The sequence below is a fragment of the Triticum dicoccoides genome, chromosome 3A (assembly GCF_002162155.2).
Source record: "Triticum dicoccoides isolate Atlit2015 ecotype Zavitan chromosome 3A, WEW_v2.0, whole genome shotgun sequence".
Classification (NCBI taxonomy): domain Eukaryota; kingdom Viridiplantae; phylum Streptophyta; class Magnoliopsida; order Poales; family Poaceae; genus Triticum; species Triticum dicoccoides.
The window spans coordinates 716,656,713-716,679,178 of NC_041384.1; the positions used below are offsets into that span (position 1 = coordinate 716,656,713).

The 22,466-nt window shown below is 45.1% G+C and overlaps 2 protein-coding genes across 2 annotated transcripts; both read right to left on the reverse strand.

Annotated features, from left to right (window-relative positions):
* Positions 1–4,624: 4,624 nt before the first annotated feature.
* On the reverse strand, positions 4,625–6,284 carry LOC119270422 (glucan endo-1,3-beta-glucosidase GII-like). Its single transcript, XM_037552425.1, has 2 exons — positions 6,148–6,284; positions 4,625–5,749 (listed from the first exon to the last, which is right to left on the reverse strand). The coding sequence occupies exons 1-2, from the start codon at positions 6,218–6,220 to the stop codon at positions 4,815–4,817; spliced, it is 1,008 nt and encodes a 335-aa protein (XP_037408322.1). The 5' UTR covers positions 6,221–6,284; the 3' UTR covers positions 4,625–4,814.
* Positions 6,285–12,463: 6,179 nt separating this feature from the next.
* Positions 12,464–19,007, reverse strand: LOC119273081 (B3 domain-containing protein Os03g0620400-like). Its single transcript, XM_037554376.1, has 8 exons — positions 18,905–19,007; positions 16,216–16,301; positions 15,329–15,418; positions 14,761–15,220; positions 14,491–14,690; positions 13,389–13,770; positions 12,858–13,069; positions 12,464–12,754 (listed from the first exon to the last, which is right to left on the reverse strand). The coding sequence occupies exons 1-8, from the start codon at positions 19,005–19,007 to the stop codon at positions 12,464–12,466; spliced, it is 1,824 nt and encodes a 607-aa protein (XP_037410273.1).
* Between the last annotated feature and the right edge of the window lie 3,459 nt (positions 19,008–22,466).

The following is a 22,466-nucleotide window of genomic DNA, read 5'->3' on the forward strand; positions in this document are numbered from 1 at the left end:
GCCGTCCGTTCGGCACTAGGATCATCGGTGATTTGAATCACGACGAGTACGACTCCATCAACCCTGTTCACTTGAACGCTTCCGCTTAGCGATCTACAAGGGTATGTAGATGCACTCTCCTTTCATCGTTGCTAGATTACTCCATAGATTGATCTTGGTGATGCGTAGAAAATTTTGAATTTCTTCTACGTTCCCCAATAGTCAGTTCAACAAAGCGTTCTACCATTATTGTGTCCTCAATGTTGTCAAAATCCTTCATTACACTTAATTTATGCTATGATTATAAATACAAAACCATCATGTAACATTTGAGCTAGTCTTAGAGGCGAGACTTGGAATTTATTTACCGTTTATTATTACTATATAGGTGCATGAGTTTTTTTCTGAGCCTCGTGTGTTGGGAAATGTTGCATGGAAAACAAAAAAATTCGACGCACACGCAATATTTATCCATGGAGATGCATAGCAACGAGAGGGGAGAGTGTGTCTACGTATCCTCGTAGACCGTAAGCGGAAGCGTTTAGTAACCCGGTTGATGTAGTCAAACTTCTTCACGATCCAACCGACCGAGTACCAAACGTACGACACCTCCGCGTTCAGCACACGTTCAGCTCGGTGACGTCCTCGTCTTCTTGATCCAGCAATACGGCGAAGTAGTGGATGTGTTCTGGCAGCACAACGGCGTGGTGACGGTGGTGATAATGCTATCTCCGCAGGGATTCGCCTAAGCACTACGAAAATATGACCGAGGAACGAAACTGTAGAGGGGGGCACCGCACACAGCTAAGAGATTGTCGTGGTTCTGTGTGGCGCCCCCCTCCCACACACACACACACACATGGGGGGAGCAGCCAGGAGGCGCCCAAGTAGGGCTGAATCCTACTTGGGCTCCTGCCCTAGCTGCTACTGGTAAGTATGCCGGAGGGGGAAAGGAAAGGGGGAGAGGGAAGGAAGGGGGAGGCCGAATCCCCCTCCTTCCTTTCTCCCGTAGGCCAGCTTCCATAGGGGGTTGCGCCAGCCCCTTGTGGGCTGGTGTGCTCCCCTCTAATGGCCCAACAGGCCCATCATCCTCCCTGTGGTGTCCGGAACCCCTTCTAGTGATCCGATGTCTACACGGTGCACTCCGAAACTCTTCTGGTGTCCAAATAGTATCGTCCTATATATTAATCTTTACCTCCGGACCATTCTAGAGCTCCTCGTCATGTTCATGATCTCATCCGGGACTCCGAACTACATTCGGTCACCAAATCATATAACTCATATAACACTCTACCGTCAACGAACGTTAAGCGTGCGGACCCTACGGGTTCGAGAACTATGTAGACATGACGGAGACACCTCTCCGGTCAATAACCAATAGTGGAACCTGGATGTCCATATTGGTTCCTACATATTCTACGAAGATCTTTATCGGTTGAACCTTATGACAACATACATAATTCCCTTTGTCCATGGGTATGTTATTTGCCCGAGATTCGATGGTCATGTACCTAGTTCAATCTTGTAACCGGCAAGTCTCTTTACTCGTTCCGTAATACATCTTGCAACTCACTCCTTAGTCACTTTGTTTGGAAAGATTCTTATAATGTGTTTTACCGAGAGGGCCTAGAGATACGTCTCCGATACACGGAGTGACAAATCCTAATCTCAATCTATGCCAACTCAACAAACACCTTCCGAGATTCCTGTAGAGCGTCTTTATGATCACCCAGTTACGTTGTGATATTTGATAGCACACAAGGCATTTTTCCGGTATCCGGGAGTTACATAATCTCATACTCGAAGGAATATGTATTTGACATTAAGAAAGCAATAGCAATAAACTGAACGATCAAATGCTAAGCTAACGGATGGGTCTTGTCCATCACATCATTCTCCTAATGATGTGATCCCGTTATCAAGTGACAACACATGTTTATGGTTAGGAAACCTTAAGCATCTTTGATCAACGAGTTAGTCTAGTAGAGGCTCACTAGGGACACGGTATTTGTTTATGTATCCACACATGTATCTAAGTTTCCAATCAATACAATTCTAGCATGAATAATAAACCTTTATCATGAATAAGGAAATATAAAATAACAACTTCATTATTGCCTCTAGGGCATATTTCCTTCATCGTGATTATTGCAGACTCGAGAACCATAGCAATTATAGTATAGAACATAAAAAACAATTATAAAATTGGAAATACATGATAACATTTTGTTATTTTCTTTGTGGCATATTCTCAATAGTCAACACTTGCACTATAGTCAATAATCTACTTTACATAACTTCCTTTAACAAATGGCTATCCGGTATTCTTCATGCTTTGCTCGTGGTAAAGTCTTCATCATCAGGTATGACACGTGATGAGCGATATTTTTGCGCTCACATACCTTTGTTTAAACCGGATAATCTCACAATTTCTAAGAAAATATATTACTAATGACTAATGAATGCAAGAGATCCCGAAATCCATGTATAATGTGTTTCCGAAGAAATTAAAGAGCCTAAACATGGAAGGAAATCAACAATTTGGTGAAAACAAGAAGTATGGACGAAGGAAGGAACTGGAGGTGCACCAGACAAAACATAGCAAAAGACAACCTTTGGTACGAGCACAAGCGCTCGTACCAACGGCCGTACTAGGCGCTGATGCGTCCGAGTCTCCGTTTTACCATAAACTAGACGCAAACCAGAGGGAGGTATGCGGGTTTTTGAACCGTGGCCACGTACGTGTCTGACCTCCCGTTCCAACCTAAAAACATCTCTCGCACCGGCGCCCTCTCCGATGCATGAAGATCCGTAGCTTCACTTTCCGGTGCTCACAACTAGACGTGGGGAACAACAAGGCCTTGAAAATACGGACGTTGTGAAGATTTAGACTAGGATAACTTTTGCAACGTTAAAAAATGTCATATCCACTTTTTGCTTAATGAAATATCTTGAAATTGTGATCAATGTGGTTCATTTAAATGAAAATCATCCGGTTTGCATAAAAATCATCCGGTTTGTTCAAATTTGGTTTGAAATGTGTCCAGACATTTCAGGTACACTTTTGGATGGGAGCCTCCCGTATCCATGTTTGTGGATGAACACTTTGTCTGGTCTAGGGGAATGTGTTGAAGATGCCCTTACCCCTATTCAGATGCAACCTCTGCCAACGTCTGTGCATCATGCAACCATACCCTTCCCTCTCGTTAGAGCATCTACAGTCGGACGCCTCAAACAGCCCTTTACTCCCGGGCGCATGGCCCGATGCGGATGGTCAGTGACTGACTGGTAAAAAATGACCTAGATGAGCGCCTGAAATAGGCCTCAAACGCCCAGGCTGACCGACACCCATCATATTTAGCCTAAATTCAGGATGGATATGGGACAACCCGACTGTGTCCGCCACGTCGGACTGATGTTGGGGTCCCACAAGAAAACACTCGGAAACCTAACGGTCCGACGGGTGTATTCTTTGGTGGGGAGTGAACGTCATGTGGCACCACTCTGGCTCGCCACCCGAGGACCAACATTCGGCTATTTAAGCCAGACGACATCCCCCAGCCCTAGCCACATCCACTTCCTCCATCTCCGCGCTGCCACTACAAGCTACAATCTCTCTCCCTCTCCGCCTCACTCTTCCCTCGCCGTCCATCTCCACCATGGCCCGACGGAAGAAGACCACTTATGCTTGGATGTTGGAAGAGATCTGGGCGAGGTGTGCCACCCGAATCGCAGCCGGCCTGCCTCCGGACTCGCCGGAGCCGAAGGAAGAGGAGGAGGAGGAGGGGGGGTGTGCAGCAGCCGATCCCCATGGAGGTGGCGGATACTAAGGAGGAGGAGGTGATGGAGCTGGAGGAGTAGCCGGCGTTGGTTGCAGGCTTCACCATGTAGGACGCTATGCCGGAGTTTGAGGTCGCCCAAGCGGCGATGATGGCGGAGGAGCATGCCATTTTGCTGTCCATCCAGGAAGAGGCTTTTGTCGAGGCCAAACGGTAGTTCATCCGGCAAGAACAGGCGGCGACCGATGCGCTTTTCATCAAAATGGAGGCGGACGCCGGCGCAGAGGAGCCGGAGTTGCAACTGCTGGCCATGTACCCAAAGATGGGCACGGAGATCGTGAACATATTCGACGACGATGAGTAGTGTATTGATCTACGTAGTATGTATATGTTCTTTTTTGCATGCTTTGTATGGTTTTGAGGATTATATTATGAGGTGTCTGAAATTAAAGAACGGCTCGGTCACTATCCGTACGTGCCCGGTGCGTCTGAGGGCCAGATTTGTTGTGGGTGCCTTTAGATGCTCTTACTTATGTACCTCGCCTCGGGTGGCCGAAGTCGGCCAGGTACGGCAAATTAAGACGGCGCGTGCCGGTCCTGGCTCGCGAAGACGTCGACCTCATGTCGTCGCGATTGGTGTTGGTTCCGTCGTCAGCTCGTGCGAAATAATTCCAGGAAGGAAACGGTGAGATCTATCACTTACGTGGGTGAGCATGCACGCAACAGAAGTCAGAAGCATGGGTGCACCACTTGACGTACGATCGCAACCACTTTGATCCAACCGAACTGCGAGCGCGCGATGGAGTGGCCGGCATAGTGGACTCATCGTCGTCGAGGCCAGCGCACGTTACGCACGGGATCACAAATTCATAACTGCTTCCCTCTCTTTACTCATAACATGATGATGTATCACCACCAGGAACAGGAAGTCATTGGCTTCCCTCTCCCATGGAGTACGTGTCGAACGTGTGTACTTACGTGCTGCTTATTTAGGCTGAAGAAGAAGACCTGGGTACGTACACGTGTAAGCTAGCTCGACTAGACTAGAAGACTAGATCACTTGAACTGGATGGGGTACGCCGGCGACTTGTCCGGGTTGAACAGCCCGAAGTGCTTCTCCACGAGCTCCCCTCTCTTGAAGTTTTCGTTGAACATGCCGAAGATGTACGTCTCCAGCGCGCCACGCCTCTTGGGCGTGCCCCCGCCGACGTGGTCGATCAGTCCCTGGTTGTAGGCTCTCGCGTTGTCCGCCGTCGCAGCGAACCCGCTCGCCGACGGCCACCCGCTCTCCGACACCACCACCCTCACCCCCGGCGCCCCGGCCTTCTCCAGGGCGGCGACCACGGCGTCCACCATCGCGTCGAACAGGCACGTGTAGGTCAGCCCGTTCTTGTCGTCCCGCACCGTGGGTCCCGGCCGGAACGTGGCGTAGTTGAGCTTGATGTTCTGCGGGTCGCGCTTGTAGGCGAAGTAGGGGTACACGTTGGCCAGCAGCGGCGCGCCGGTGCTCGCCAGGAGCCGGGCCACGTCCGTCATGTAGGCATTCGCGAACACGCCCTCGGAGGGCGGGAAGGACTTGGCCACCTCGTCGAACCGGATGGAGGTGGACACCTTGATGGCGCCGAGCCCAGCGGCGGAGAGAGCCGCGTTGAGGTTCCGCATGGCCGGCACGATGCTCTGGGTGGCGCCTCCCTGGACCTCGTTACCGGCGGCGATGTACTTGATGTTCACGGCCGGGTAGTATGGCCGGACGTTTTTCTGCACCCAGGACGCCGCGTTGGAGGTGCTGGCGGCGAGGCTGGCGAGCTGGTCGTTGCCGACGTCGAGGATGAGGCTGATGCCGGAGTTACGGAGCGCGGAGAGGGCCTTGGCGTCGGCGAAGTAGATGCGCATGCCGGTGATGCCCTTGGACCTGTAGAGCTGCACCACGTCGTTCGCCGGCGGGAGGTTGTTGGCGATCACGCCGTAGCACACGCCGATGGATTGCACACCTGCGCGCATGCGGATAAGAGTGGCATCCGTTTAGCTGTCGTAGGAGTTGACGTGGAAGACTACCATCCATTGAATCGTACACATGTTAAGATATCTCCAAGTGGTACATGCGTCGCCTTAAATAATTCACATGTTTGATTTGTGATACGAAATCTCGTAGGATTTATACTATAAAAATCTCGTTGGAATCCTTTTACAAGAATTCCTCTGCATGCACTGCGGTGTTTTGAACAAAAATGTTTGTGTCCACTCAAATTTCTTAAAAACCTTGGGACGAGAGGAACTCTTCAACGGCTCCATGGATTTGCTTTGCCTCGTGACCACACTCATATATAGTAGTTGGATGCATTCAAAGCAGATACTAGAAAAATACAAGAACATGAGAGAATATACGTACTTGTAGGAACAGAAACGAATGCTCCGATGAAGAGAGCAACGGCAAACATGGAAGCAACATCCTTTCCAGCCATTGCTGCTAGCTTAGCCCCCTGTCTGTATCTGCTGCTCTCCAGTGTTACCCACTGCTACTAGGAGCTGGTGTGTGCCTATGCATCTGCACTACCCGCCGCTTTTATACACAGCTCCTCCGCCCGCCTGTATACGTGGTCGGGTTGCCACTTTTGACCCCGCCAAAACCGATGCATGGCGCGCGTCGTGCGGCCTAACCGGTCTTGTCTTCTTCCACCTTTCTTCCACGGAAAAGTCCGGGTGTTGTGGAAAAGGCCTCCGTTTTCTTCGATGGTGTACTAGTAGAGCGAGCTGGCCATGCTCTGTCGTGCTACTTAACAGGTTGGTAGCCCTGTTCCACTCCCGTTTGCACAGACGGGGTCGTAGCGCGTTGAAGAGGACAAAAAGTATCCTTAGAAAAAGTCCTTCTTAAAGATTTTTTTATCAAATTGGAGGGATTTTTTAAGACTAAACTAACCATTTGAGATTAAATGAGGAAGACTCTTAAGGAGAGATTTTTTGGGACTTTTTTAAAAATGCCCCTCCATGCACCCATTGGCCCGCCATCTCATGGTGTTGTTTGATTATTATTTTTCTATATACTAGGGGTAACATGGTCATTTAATAACCTTTAGGAAGGGACTAGGAACTTTTTAGTCTCTGGAAACAAATAGGGAGGGACTTTTTAGGGACTAGAGACTTTTTAGTTGGAATTAGAAAAAGTCCTAAGATTAGAGAACCAAACACCATCTTAGACGAAGTCACTAGGGGAGACTTAACGTCAGAAACATTCACAAACTAGAAGGATAGGATCCGGGCTAGGTTGCGGCCGGTGGGTCACAGGCTCACAGCGAGACGTAGATTGCTAGCGTGTGGGTTGGTGATTGGGTGAGCTGCGCTCCCTGTAATCCTGAAACTTGTAAAACTTTCTCCTTAATGAAATAAAGCGCAAAGCTCTTGCGTGTTTCAAAAAAAAAACATTAACAAACACAGAGCTGGCCGCTGAAATTGAAAAACTATTAGAACTTGAAGAAATTCAATGGAGGCAACGGAGTACTTTCAGAATTTTGCGTCGGCTCGGCGGAACAAGAACCGGATCAGCCGGCTGAAAGATGATCAAGGTAACTGGGGAGATGGCACGGCTTACTTAAATAGATGAAACGGAAGATGTGAAGAACGCAAATTCTTGAGGGATGGATTGATACTGTTATAGTACTTGTTCCCAAGGTGGTCACGAATTAGAAAAATTCCCAATATAGCCCAATCAGTTTATGCAATGTTTTGTACAAGGTTATCTTAAAACTGATCGCTCTCCATTTGAAAGGAATCCTTGATGAGGTAATCTCGACTGTCCAAAGTGCTTTTGTTCCTCGAAGGTTCATAATTGAGAATATTCTGTTGGCTTATGGGTGTATGCATAAATTGAAAGTTACAAAGGCTGGCAAGACGGGTTACTGTGATGTAAAGTTGGATATGCATATGGCTTACAATCATGTTGAGTGGGTCTTTCTAGAAAGGATGATGCTTCAGTTAGGTTTTAATGCAGACTTTTCTTATCCCCATGAGGAGTCCGATACAATAATCAAGAAACTGAAAGTTTTGTGCCTTCAAGGGACTTCTACATGGAGATCCGCTTTCCCCATATTTGTTCCTTATCTATGCGGAAGGGTTATTCTGGCTCAAAAGGAGGAGGTCTATGGCACTGAAGGTGACCAGGTGTGCAGAAATGCACCATCAGTCTCTCATTTACTTTTTTGTTGATGATTCCATTATATTTATCAAAATGGATTTGATTAATGCAATCTCATTGAGATAAGATCTTGACCAATACCGTGACAGTTTGTGACAACTAGTTAGTGATGCAAAGTGCAATGTTCTTTTAAGCCCAAATTGTGGGTTTGGATGAAAGTCAAAGCTTTATGTACTTGTTAGAAAGGATGATTCAGTGAATTAAGGGGTGGAAAGAAAAGCTTTTGTCCATGGGGCAAAGGAAACACTACTTAAGTGTGTTATTCAATCCATACTAATTTTTGATATGTCAGCTTTAAAATTTCCAAAGAAGCTTTGCAAATAGATGAATGTCATAATGGTCTGATTTTGGTGGGGCAATTCTGATGAACAAAAATATATGCATTGAGCGCCATGGTGGAGTCTATGTGTGCCAAAGAAGTTGGGGGAATGGGCTTCATAGATCTACAAGCTTCTAATCTAGCAATGCTAGCAAAACAAAGTTGGCATCTTATTCTTCATAGATCTGCATGCTTCTAATCTAGCAATGCTAGCAAGACAAAGTTGGCATCTTATTACTAAGTCTGATTCTTTGTGTGCTCGTGTCTTACAGGCCATGTATTACCCAAATGGGAATGTGCTAAAAGTATGAACAAAGAAGGGCTCTTCTTTCACCTGGCAGAGCATAGTTGCTAGTTTGCAAGTGTTTAAGAGGGGCCATATCTCGAGAGTGGGATCAGGTACTCACATTGATACATGGAGGATCATTGCATCCCTACCGGCCCAACGAGAAAGATAATCACCAGGAGACCATGTTCTTCTAATACATGTTGATGAGATAATTAACCATTTAATGGGATCTTGGGATGATGACCTAATCAGGGATACTTTTATACCTATTGATGCAGAAAGAATTTTTAGGATCCCAATGAATACTTATGTTTTGGAAGATTTCATTGTATGGAACAAAACATGATTGTTTACCTTCTCAGTCCGCTTAGCATATTATTCTAAATGTGATCATCAATTTGGGCGAGAATGAGAAGGGAAGATGGTTAGCGAATGGCCGAAGGGAATCCGGTGTGGGAAATTCTATGGAAGTTTTGTATGTTCCCAGCAAAGTGATATTTTTACTTGGAAGACACATCATGGAACAATTCCGGCCTATGCAACGTTGGTAGCTAGACATATTTCAGAGTCTCCACAATGTCCGGTATGTAAAGCTAGAGTAGAGAACATCATGCATTTACTCTTCGCTTGTGAGCGAGCCCGACAGGTTTGGAAGTCTTTCAGAATCTATGATATAATTGAAGAAGTGCTTTCTACTGACAAGTCGGGGTCCATCGTTTCGGAGGACATCCTTTATAACAGCCACTGATCATCGTCAATTCTTGGGCAAATCAGCATGAAGGAAATTTTCACAGTGGGCGCCTGGTACATTTAGTGGAAAAGGCGTGAACTTTTGAAAGGCCAACAATTAGCTTCACCAGCTAGGATAGCATTTGCTATCCAGGCATTCACCTCCAACCATTCTGACAGACGAGTAGTGAATGCACATGAAATATCATGGACGAAGCCACCATGGGGTGCAATAGGGGCAGTCATTTGCAATTATCCTCGTGAAGCTGTAGCAGGAGCATCTGAGAGAATTTTCAATGTTTGAAGTCTGGCTACAACGGAAGCGCGGGTGCTTGAAAAAGGTCTTGCTTTAGTGGACCAAATGCGATGCTCTCCAATATCGTCGAATCTGACTCTATGGAACTTATCCAACTATGCAATAGAAGCAATTTGAGCGAAATTCTTTATGATGGAGTGGAGGATAGGGAATATTTCTTTCCAACACTGCCTGAGGGATGCAAATAAGGTGGCTCATACTATAGCTAGGCATGTTTATGATTCATATTATGTCTTAGTTTGGGATGGAGATCCCCCTAGTTTTATCATGCCTCTTGTAATAGACCGTGTAACTATTTGATTTTGCAATAAAGAGCCACAAGACATTCCATTAAAAAATAGGTTGGTACTAGCAATTTCTTCTGGGAGCATAGGGATACGTACCTGATGTACTACTACATGGTCTATCAACCGTTGGAATTTTGTTTATCAACCGAAAAATTCAAAGAGTTCGCTTAATTTTGCAGTTCAACCTTCTCTCCATTCATTTAACAGTTTTTTCCAAACGATATATGTTTTTAAAACTTGGTGTCTGATTCAGGATCTGTGTCCACAATCCTCTTCATCTCGATGACATGTTCAAAACAAAATCAATGTTGAACATGGTTTGAATATTGATTCTTTTTATTTGCTGAAATTGATGAAACTTTCTAGAATCAAGTGCCTGCTAGGCTTCAGTCGAATGATCTTTGCCTAGGATCGCCTGGGTCATCAGCTGTCAGATCTAGTTCCTATGGCCGTTGGATCTCAATTGCAGCACCTTGTCTTGATGTCCTCCTTTACCTCATTCCTACATAGGCCCTAGATCCCATATGCACCGATGCAACAATGCCACTCGTAGCAACGTGTTTTGTGTTGCAGCAGCTGCACCAGCCGTCTCAACATCGCCAACAACACTACTCGCAGTAGTTGCATCAACCGTGGTATCATCACCATCAACTTCGCTTGAAGCAGCCGTGTGAGACATAACAACATCTAAACATCATTAACCATGCTACTCACAGCAGCCTCGTTGCATCGCCAACACTGCATTGCTTGTAACAAACCCCAACTTTTTGCAGCACCCCACCGTCCCCTTGCAGTAGCATGTGGTGGATCTCTCAGTAGACCTCGTCATCCTAGCATTTCCGGCAAGCAATGGTTGGTGGTCGTCTCATAGCACGCGGGCACCCTTGCAGCACCAGTTGTACCTTGCAGCATCGGTTTTGCTTATCACAACACTATACGAAGCAACGCCGGCGGCCTAGCAATGGGGATAGCAAATATAGCATCACTAGACAGGCTCGCAACAACTGATGCATGTTCGCAGCACCACAGCCCTTGCAGCATCATCGAATGCCACCCCAGCGCGGCTCACAGTAACCATGCCGCCCCATCACAACAGGGGTGTGGTGCCTCTCGCAACAGCCATCCAAACATCACTGTCCCATCTTGCAGCGCGACCACCGGCCTCTCTCCTCATGTTTGCATGGGAAGATGCATAGTGCCAATTGGACAATAACCGCTTGTGGGAGGTGCTTCCATGGCAGTCTGCTGCAAGGTAGCGGGAAAGTACTCACCAACGAGATCTAACGGTGGCGAAAGAGAGTGGAATGTAGCACCGTCCCGACGGCCTCATAGCAATGCTCCAATGGTCTGACGATGAGATAAATTTTTATGGAACAGAGAGAGAAAGGGGAGGCGACAAAATTCAGGGAAAATATTTTTTTAAACGGCATTCTTTTATGAAATATTGTTTTGCAAACTATGCTCATCCATATGGGCAATTCACTAATTCTTGCGAAACTCATACAAAACTACACTTATCACTTGCGAAACTACACTTGCGAAACTCATACAAAACTACACTTGCGAAACTCATACTTGCAGGGGGTTCTTCCAAAGAGTACAAGACTTATCACTCCAGACAACCGATTTTCTGATTTTCTAGGTGTGGATGCTCAGTTTATATTGCATTATATGCAAGGAAAAAAAATAGCGCGCTATACAGAATAGCACCGTCCCTTAAATTGTGCTATTATAGTATGCTAAAGTGCGCTATAGTGTGCTATTAGTGAGACATTGTATATTAATATATTTAGCGAGACAATTTTCTACGTGCTATAGTGTGCTATTAGCCTCGCTACAGCTTGCTATTTTTTTCAGTGATTCTATTTCCCCATTTTTTTCCCATATGGATGCTCCGTTTCTAGTACACCTGATGTCTCTTGTGTATTCTATATGTCCGCATTTTCTTTCTCTAGAAAAACAAAATATATTCGTTTGCCTCCCAGAAGTGACTAGTTTGTTTCTTCAGACGCATATACATTTCTCACTAGGTTCTTGCGTGCATATGCATCCGGTTATGGGTATATATGCTGCGTATCTTGACCGATACAATGTCGGTCTGGAGGGCTAACGCGTTGGAACGGTGGCTTGTACTGTAGTGACTTTCCATACATATGTCAAATTGTTCTTTCCACGGTGGCTTGTAGGCCTTCAGTTCTTGAAAGAGTCGAACCTCATTTTGTTCTTCATGCGACCCAAAGAGGCCTTAACCTTCTCAGCTCAAGCGAAAATGCATCAATCATGCAAAAACATATGCCCTCAAACCACAGCAACACATAATTATAAGTTGTTCAAATTAACTTAACCCCATAGTTACCCTACATAACAAAGTGCTGACAGAACTCATCAGAACCACATAACTAGTAGTTCATACTTGACCATCCAAAGTCATTCAGAGTCTAGATAATAACAAGGCGCACACAGAACTAATAACCCATTGAGATAACCTCTGACAGTAGATAAATAAACATGTTCCTTCCTCTCCCAATCATTTAGAGATAATCAGAATAGCAAGAGCCCAAGTGCCCAACCATGACTCAATCTAAGCACTTCTCACGGCGAATGATGTAAACCATCATCTTCAGCGGCTCCTCGCTCTCCATCAGCTTGAAGAGGCAGAGGTCACCCACCTGCAGGTGGTTGCCACGGGCGAAAGCAACCCATCCTTTACAGATCATCATACGATCAATCCCGCGTCGCAGCTCCGTGTCCCACATCCTACTCTTCCCCTCCCGCTGAAGCACCAGACTGATCACATTCTTCTTTCCACGATGCCCGGTAAAGTACTGTTTTTGGAGATATCTTGACGCGTACTGCTTGCCCATGGTCTGTTTATGTGCATATGCGGGGAGGATGTTAGTGACACAGATGCAGATAGGCAAATTTATTGTTGAGGAACTGATAGGCATATTTTGTATTTACTGAACTTACTATTATCATGCCGGATTTCCGAGCAACATTGCACTTGTTCAGGATCGCGACGTAAACTGGTACTGTCGACTCAAAGGCTTCTACTTTCTCCCGCACTTTCTGCTCCTGTGCTGGCGTTATAGAGGCTCTTTCTGGCAGTACGAAGGGGGTCTCAGAAGCTCCCTCAGAATTGTCTCCATCCTCTTCAGGTCTCAAAGATGAAGTATCTTCACCTGAATAGGTTTTAAAAGGATCAAGCTAAATAGATGAAACTAAATCTTTTTTTTCCATATGAAATGTGTGACCCATAAATTTTAGAATCTGTGATGTCTTGTATGCTGTGTGTGCCATACCATCGGTAGCTGGTTCCTCCTTAACACGGGATGTTAACGTCGTCTTTGCGCCTGTCCTTCTGTCAGTAGTCTTATGTTCGCCTGAATAGGTTTTCAATAGAATCAGGCTGAATTGATGAAAAGAAAATATACTTTTCATGTGAAATGTGACCCCTAAATTTTAGCATATGTGATGTCTTATGTGCAGTGTGTGCCATACCATCGGTGGCTGGTTCCTCCTTAACATGGGCTGTTAAGGACGTCTTCTTAACACGGGCTGTTAAGGACGTCTTTGCGCTTGTTCTTCTGTCGGTAGCCGTGTGTGTCATCCCTGCTGTTCCGCCAGGGGAACGACGAACGCTCTCTTTGTGAAGAAGATGGACAATTATGGTAAATCTTCCTTCCTTAACCTTTGCTATTGGCTGAAAGAGGCAGATATCTCCCTCTTGAACACAGTTGTCATGGACAAAGTAGCCCAAATAAAGGTTGCGCCGACCTGGATTAAATCTGCACTTCCATTCCTTGTTCTTCCTAGGCAGCTGAAGTATGATGTTTGTAGCTTCACATGGGAAGTACTTGAGTGCGTAGTCCTTACGTATTATCTAATTGAAAAGAAGATAGAGTAGATGGTGATACTGTTGAGCTGTTTTATCTGACAGACGAAGTACACAATACTCTATGACTGTCATACACATGGCTTCAATTGATAAGGCAACAATAATACTGATTTAGTAATGTAGATATAGATTTTATTGCAACCGTATCCTTCACAGGCTTGTTGGGGTTAGAACCAGAACCTAGATCTAGAATTTTGAAACTAAGAAAATTTCACTCAACCTTAAAACCATCGAAATTTGCGAATTTTCTTAAAATGTGAAATAAAATTTAGATAAATTTGAATTTGAGCAATTGGATACATTAGTGTTGTAGCAATAATTCTATTCAAAAAACTCATACATCCAATGGTGCTTTCCATATATCCACTTTGTAGACTCAGGTTCGGATCTCAGCAACGCATTTGTTTTGCAAAAATATTCTACATCAGGCATAAGGCTGAATAAGAAGACAAAACAATGCAAAAATGAGTAGCAAACCCTCAACCTGAGAGGTATTAGAACAATTGCCTACCACTGGGCTATGCGAAGGGCCATGTATTAACAGAGGTTCAAACGTATTTAGAAAAGAAATTTGAAAATACCGAAATATTTCGAACGAAACCGTCTTTCCGAAATAGTAACGATCATAAGTTCATAACTAGAAACTTTGAGTAGCTACAGAAGGTAAGCAGTTCATAAGAAATGCGGATGATAAAACTACCATACCAGATTACCAAAGTTTGCGCTGGTCTTCTTCATCTGTACAACAAGCACCGGGATTTCAGATCGAATTTTCTCTACAAGTGCTTGTATTTTTGCCTCCTGTGCTACTGTAAGATCACATTTCCCTGATAATACATAGTCATTCAAATGCACCTGTACATCATATGACTCCACCAAATTGTCTCTAGATAGACTGTCTTCAGCTGTAAATAAGTTTCAACAGTAAGAGGACATTTGGTGGAGGTAACTGAATAATCCCAGTACACAACTTACCTGATAATTCCTCAGAAGAATCTGATATTGCAGCCTTCTTTGCTGATTTTTTATAACCATACGAGCTTTCCTTTTGGCTTCCATCTGAATCTGATCTTTCACTTGGTAAAGACTGAGTAGTACCACCACAAGAACTACTAGAATTATCAACATCAAATGTGCTTGGGTTCCTAACATCAGAAGCAGCAGTTCCCATCCTAGCACAGCACGACGCTTTCTGCTTACCACTGGAATCGAATATTGTAACCTTGAAGCGGGTGTTTCCAAGGTAACGAAACATCAGTGAATAATTTTCTTCTATTTTATTGGCATCAACAAATGATGCCCATCCAGACTTCAAAATTGTTCGGTTCATATTCTCGGTAACTCCAACATCATAGACGTTACCATTAGGGGACTCTAGTTTGACAGTTCTCCAGATCTTTCCTCCAAATTGGTTCACAAACCACTCCGGTATGACCTGTAACAAGAAGGAATGGTGCAAAAACTGTTTGAGGCAACAAAAAAACTCGAAAAACATCGGACAGCCCACTGAATTAGGAAATTAGGAAAGGCAGAAATAGCTAACCAGGCTGTGCATGAAGTTGCCATTGATCTGCCTTAGAAACTTAAGCTTGATCTGGCAGCATTCACATGGATCACTCATCTTGAATAAGTCCTGTAAAACGAACCATATATCATGTGTTTGCATAACTAATGATACCCTAAAATCATTCAAGATCAGTTATGATGCCCTCTCCCAAATCCAAAAGTAAAGGTCATGCCGTTTGTGGTCAGTATGACGCCCTAAATATTTCTTGGAGATCTGATGAGCATAAGCCCCATGTTATTTGGGGCATTGAAAATATAGCCCACTTTTGTTACTCAAATTTGGGGTATGAGCAGATGCAAGCCTGTGCGCTCAGTGCTGGGACTGAATTTCAGGTGTGACCATGGGTGCTAGGACCAAACGTTTTGTACTTGGACTAAATGTTGTGAGAAGAACATTTATGCTGTGCATGTATGCTAGATCTGCAAGTTAAAGTTATGCGCATATGCAAATGCAACTGACCATTGTGTTTGTGTGCACTCTGAATATATGCAAAGTTGATGCTTCAGGCATCTTTATATATGATTCATGAATCAGGATCATAGTTTTAAATAGCCGGCTATAGCTTCGCTATAACCCGCTATAGCCTTTTCAGCAGGGTGCCACTAAATGACTGCCTTCATAAATAGCCCGCTTTAGCCCGTTATAGCTGATTTGAAGGCCCGCCGCTATTTTCCATAGCCCGCTATTTAAAACATTGATTAGGATACATGCATTTGGTACTTGTAGAGAAAATACTAAGTATATGCAAACTTAAATGTTTCAGGCATGAGCTTGATTTTGACAGTATGTATAGACTCCATGCTGGATTTGGCAGCAGCATGAATTGGATAGTGCAAAATGTGCTAGACATGGAGATTTTTTACAACTGAGTTACCTGTGTCGCCTCGATGGTCGTCTTCCTCTGTCCTCGTACGTGGTGGCGCTCCCACCCTGTCTTGTCCGCTCCTGGCTGTACAAGATGAACAAATATGAACAGTGTGCTCAATCAGAGCTGGTGCTGTCGAACCATGGTTACCATGTACTACATGAGAGAGTATGCAAAAAATGCAAATCTATCATAGGGAAAATAATTTTCTGACTGGATCTATTGACTACTAGGCTCCATTTGTGATGCTACTAGGGGGATAAAATGCAGATCTAATATGAATCAACCACTGATGTCTCTTAGAACAGAAAAGAAACACTGATGGTAAGCAATCATAGAACATTCAGTTTCTGAAACTCATATCATGGTAGGACAACATAACTGCTTTGTGCTATATCCTACCAACCAGCTTCTGAAAACCAGCAGAAATAAAAATAAAGCAAAACAACAATGAAACTAAGAACAAATACTATTGCTCCATGCAGATGTGGAAGAAGAGAGGATATGAGTAACTTGCAAACAAAGAGGGTCACTTGCCAGAAGAAGCTCACCGGTGGTGCTGGAGGTAGAGTGGTATGCTGTTCCGGTCTTACTTATGGAGAGAGCATCCAGGGACTGCAAGGGCACACACATGCCAACAGTATAGAGCTGTCATTTGAGCCTGCGCTGCACTTAGGCTTCTCGTATTCCCAAGGCAACTCAGAGAATCTCAGACAACTCAGAGAGATTCTATTCTCACTCTTCGTCTTCCCGATACTATTTACCAAAAAAGTGGGAGAATCTCAGACAACTGGGTGAAAAGGTAGCTTGGTCACGGGTGAAAAAGTAGCATATTTCTTGTGTGTTTTCAACTATATATAATGTTACTTTTACATCTGAGCTTGAACCTGAAAATTTCAGGCAAAATACTACTCCAGATTGAAAGGATATTGCAGGTGTCTTCTTTTTTGAAAAGGAGATTAAACTTCTGGTCTCTGCATCAATCAATGCATGCCGTTGACTCATTTATATTCTAAGTCGTTTCAGAAGATGTGTCTACCTTCATTAGTATATAGAAAGCAGCATCGTAAGAACCGATTCCGGATGTTTACACCCTGCTAAGCTAGCTAATGAAAATCACTGTGTACACAACCAAGATATTACCAGCAGCTATATAATCGAGAGTCCAACTGACTAATTGAGCATCATATGCTGAATAGAATAGAATATATATAGAACATATATCAAAATGGATGTTCACATCACATCAGAGAAAAAAACTGTTGATTATTTTCTCGAGAAGATGAATATTATTGCCCCCCATATTTTCCAATTATCGACTAAGCCAGGGCTGGCCCATAGGCCGGGGCAACTGGGCGACCGCCCCGGGGCCCCTGGGAGGTAGAGGCCCTGGCCCAAGTAGTAGTATAGTATACACATTAGGATATTTCTTCTTTAGGTCCAAAAAAATTATAGGAAAAAAAAGAAGGCCCAAGCCCATCACGTAGGTAGCACTCACGGACCAAAAGAATCGACCGCTAGTTCACTAAGTGTCAGGACAAACCCCGGACCAGCTTGCCGCTCGTCTCCTCTCTCACTCACTCAGACGAAGGTGAAAGGAGGAGCACACCGGACACAAATTTTTCCGGCGCACAAACGTCTCGCCACACGTGCGGTGGCTCGGCCGCACGAACGGCCTTACTTTACTGGACACATACCGAGACTCGGCAACAAACTACAGCCTACCCAGAGGAGCTCTCTCTCCTGCCGACCGGATGCACACCACGGCCCCGGCGAAGACTACCCTCATCTTCTGGCTCTCCCAGGCTTGGCTCATTAGGGCATCTACAACGCAGGCGCCAGGATCTGAATCCCGGCCGTTTTCAGCTATTCCAGTGTGATCCTCGAAAAATCTGTGGCGCCGATGCCAGATAAGTCGCCGAGCGCTCCATCTTTTCCGCTCTCACAAACTGGCCTGGATTGAAGGTAGCGCTTGCGTTTAGGCGTTGAAGACCCAGACTCCAAGCAAGCGCTTACACATAAATCATTTATTTATTTACTGCTCAAGCGCCTGTTTAGGCACCCCGCATTGGAGATGCCCTTACTTCACACCTTGACCAGGACATATGGGGTGGGTTTTTATACCCGTGCACACACACCAGGCTAGCTACCACGCACGCACTGACTTGGCTTGCCGCTGCACTCGGCCACCACTAACCGCACTACTCACATGAGCTAACAAACTCAGCCATGCATGCAACTAATTGCTAACTACATCCACGCCTTGCACGAACAACCCACGACTCACGCCAACGGCCGCTGTCTTACGAGCCAGACCTGGAGAGCATACCTGCGCACAGACGTAGCCGCACACGACCCTGGATCACACGCCATGACACATTCGTGGTTTATTTCCTAACACACTCCCCCCTAAATCGTGATGTCGCCATCGCCGGAGTTGTCGCAGCTCCCGTCGTCGTCGTCGTCGTCACGGACATCTCCGCCCGACGCCACCACATGCCTTTGTGCGCGCAGCGATGCACCATCTGCTCGCCGCGCCTGAGCGGCGGTTGCCGCGTCGCTCGACGTCGAAGCCGTGTGCCACCACCACGTCCGGTCTTGTTGCATGTCGCCGTCGTCACGCACTCTCCGTGCCCCGTAGCCGCACCACGGAGGACTCCACATCAACCACGCTCACGCGGACTCACCGCGCGCCGCCTTCGCGTCGGTCATGACAGCCGCAGCGCCGCGCATCTCCATAGACCAACACATGGCCCGAAGCTTCACGCAGCCGTCGATGAACGCCGCCATCGCCGGTACGCCTCTGGCACGGTGAAGCATGCCCAAGACAACCAAGCTCATGATACCAAATGTCGGGACAAACCCCGGACCAGCTCGCCGCTCATCTCCTCTCTCACTCGTTCACACGAAGGTGGAAGGAGGAGCACACTAGACACAAGTTTTTCCTGCGCACAAATGCCCACCGCACGAACGGCGCCTCCGCCGCATGAATGGCCTTACTTTACTGGGCACATACCCGGGATCGGCAACAAACCGCATCTTTTGCAGATGAGCTCTCTCTCTCTTGCTGATCGGGTGCACACCACGGTCCCGGCGAAGACTACGCTCATATTTTGGCTCTCCTAGGCTCGGCTCATTACTTCGCACCTCGACCAGTACATATGGGGTGGGTCTTTATACCCGTGCACACACTCAGGACTCATCTTGTCTTGCTATGTGTGATGTTACAGTAACTAGTTATGTTACCACATGTCTTTATTTTCTCATTAATTACTCGACACATCATCTATTTTGCCTAAAGATGTGTGATATTACCACTTATGTTACTCCCACTGTGGTTAGTCTGAATGGTCTTGCTATTGTATGCATTGAGAAAGAAAAGTTGGATGAAATAAATACCGATGTGGTTATTGATGACTTTTCTTCCAGAAGCGTTAGGAGAAACAACAAGATCTGGTCATCATATCAAGGAAGCTTTGGAGACATTTTCTTCGGGTGAAGACATAGAGTGATAAATAGATTGGAGAGAATATAAACTCATGTAAATTCTTATGCATTAACATTATATCTCATGATCTCTACTTCTAATGGAGCAATTGGTGAATAGTCTTCACGGTTTTTTTTCGCTGGGTTTTTTTCGCTGGTTTTTTTCGTCTCTCCTCCCACCACCCCCTCCCACCCTGGTCCATCGGTTTATTTTTCTCTCCGCTCTTTATTACAACCAGAACTTTCCTAACATATAACAAATCACGGATCTAACTTTCTTAAATTATGCAAATCAATCAATTCCTTTTATTGGTTCAATTTGTCTTAGGAAACAAATAACAGATTTTCAGGAAACAAATAATATATTTTAATCTAACTTTCCTACCTTATCTAAATCAATCGAGCGAACACGGTAAAACCGCTGGCACTATGCGTCTGCCATGTAGGACGGTACTTCTGGTATCTCTATTCCTAATGGAGCAGTTGGTAGTCTCCGACGGTCAATTTTTGTCCCACCTGCCATGGTTTTTTTCGTCCCACCTTCGTTGGTTTTTTTTCGTAGATTTTTTTGTTCCCTCCCCCCACTTCATCGGTTTATATCAGGTAATAATTCTTGCGCTTTCTTTGGTAGGTGCTCATTTAATTCTTGGGTAATTAAGGATTCAAAAATCACATCATGATTTGCTTACCTTCTTACGTGAGATCACCTTCCCACCAAAAACCGAATTGGTTTCCCATTTGGTTTTTATATCCATAATATTTACCGAATTATGGATCTCTACTTCTAATGGACGAGTTGGTTGAATAGTCCCACCACTTTCGTCTGTTTTTGTTGTCTGGTTTTTTTGGCCCCCTCCCACCACCCCATTGGTTTTTTTTTTCACTATTTCCTTCTAAACAAACACTTTCCTACCGTACAAAAAGCCACAGATCTAACTTTACTAACTTACCCAAATCAACCGATCCATCTCATCGATGCAATTTGCTTTAGGAAACATATAATGGATACGAAGGAAACAAATAATGGACTACCCAAATCAACCGATCCATCCCATCAATGCAATTTGATTTAAGAAACATATAATGAATTTTAAGGAAACAAATAACGTACTTTAAGAAAAAAAATCCAATTAACTAATCTCTACTCTTAAAGGCCCCTCGATTGATTTTTGTCCCTCGCTTCCTTTCCCAGCACTGATACAATGGAAGGAATTAATCCACCTATTTGTTTTCCTATATATCCGTGCAGGCAACACAACAAAGATCGGGGGAAAAACACTTACCTCGCACGTCCCCCTGCCCGCAATCCCTAGCCGCCGCTGTTCTCCCCTTCTACCCCACCTCCCCTCCTTCCCATCGGCTCTCTTCATGCCCGACGTGGATGGCGCCGCCTGCCTAGGATGGGGCCCTGATCTTGTTCCGTCGGTGTCTCACTGCCTTCTCCACTACCCTGGCATAGGCGCACAATAGGCCACCTAAGGCAAAGTCCCTCGACGGGAAGAAGGAACAGGAACGCGATTTGGATGACGGCCACTAGCGGGTGGTCCTCTTTTTCGAGAGGCAGACCGGCGCCAGTGGCAACGGAGGGATTCGCCAAGGTACGTGATGTCCATGCCTGCTTGCCTCCTCGTTTCATCTGGCAGAGCTTATATGTAGACCGAAAGGAAATGATTGGTTTCACCTCCCTTCTTCTATGTTTTTTGTTTCAAGGTCGTGCCGTTGGGCGCTTCCATGAGTAGAGTGCATCAGCGGCGTCCAGCAGATTGGTCTTCCTTTTGAAGAAGACAACATGGGCCCTCAGCGCCATGCCTTCGATTTCTTTTGCTTCAGATCCTATTTTTGTGCACTTTTTTTATCTTTGTGCTTGATCCGATCCTAGATAGTGAAAAAATATTTATGGGAAATAATGTGTGTGTTCATGACATATATGAGTGTCTGCCTAACTTCTTCCTTTAATTGTTGTTCGAAGTGAGAGCTGAGACTCACGTCCTCGTGTGTCCTAGGTGATGGTCGGCAGCCACCGCTCGACAGTTATACTACTGCACTAATTAGGTAAGAGTAGCCTGATGTATTTCCCATCTATTATCTCTAGCTGGATACTTTCTCATGGTCGTTTATGTTCTAGAATTGTCTCGGTTTCCCTGTTTGAAGTTCCAACTTGTAGAATACATGTTTTTGAAGAGGTAATTGTGTGTTATACTAATTCATGTACTATCAGAAGTAATGTTCTTTTTCTCTGAAATTGGTCTTTATGTAAATTTTTACTATAAATGGTATGTGTTGTGGAAGACTTCAGGAGAAAATTCCACCGAATGACATACATTAAATTTTAAATTGCTAGAGTATTTTTCAAAGGAATATAGTTGACGAGCAGCACAATTTAGATATGAGGTATGTGTTGCATGTTAGTTCTTCGATCTATAAAGGAATTTGTGTACTTAGACTGATGTTTTCACGAGCTTCATGCAAAAAGCTAGCCTTACTAGCTTGTGCACATTTCCTTAACCCAACAATTTACTTGCGTACTGCTCCATAATCTCGTTCTTGTGCTCGATGGGACAAGGAAAGCAACCACTTGTTCCTATGCAGACTTCTTTGGTGTACATGATGAGTTTTGGATAGAGGGTTCCGACATTATCAGTTCCTTATTCTTCTGCTGCAGGGCACCACCAAATGGGTGCAAGCATTAATCAATATTCTTCTGCCAAAGATATGGGTTAGATTTCCTTGTTATTGCCTGGAAATATTCTCGGTATAAGATCG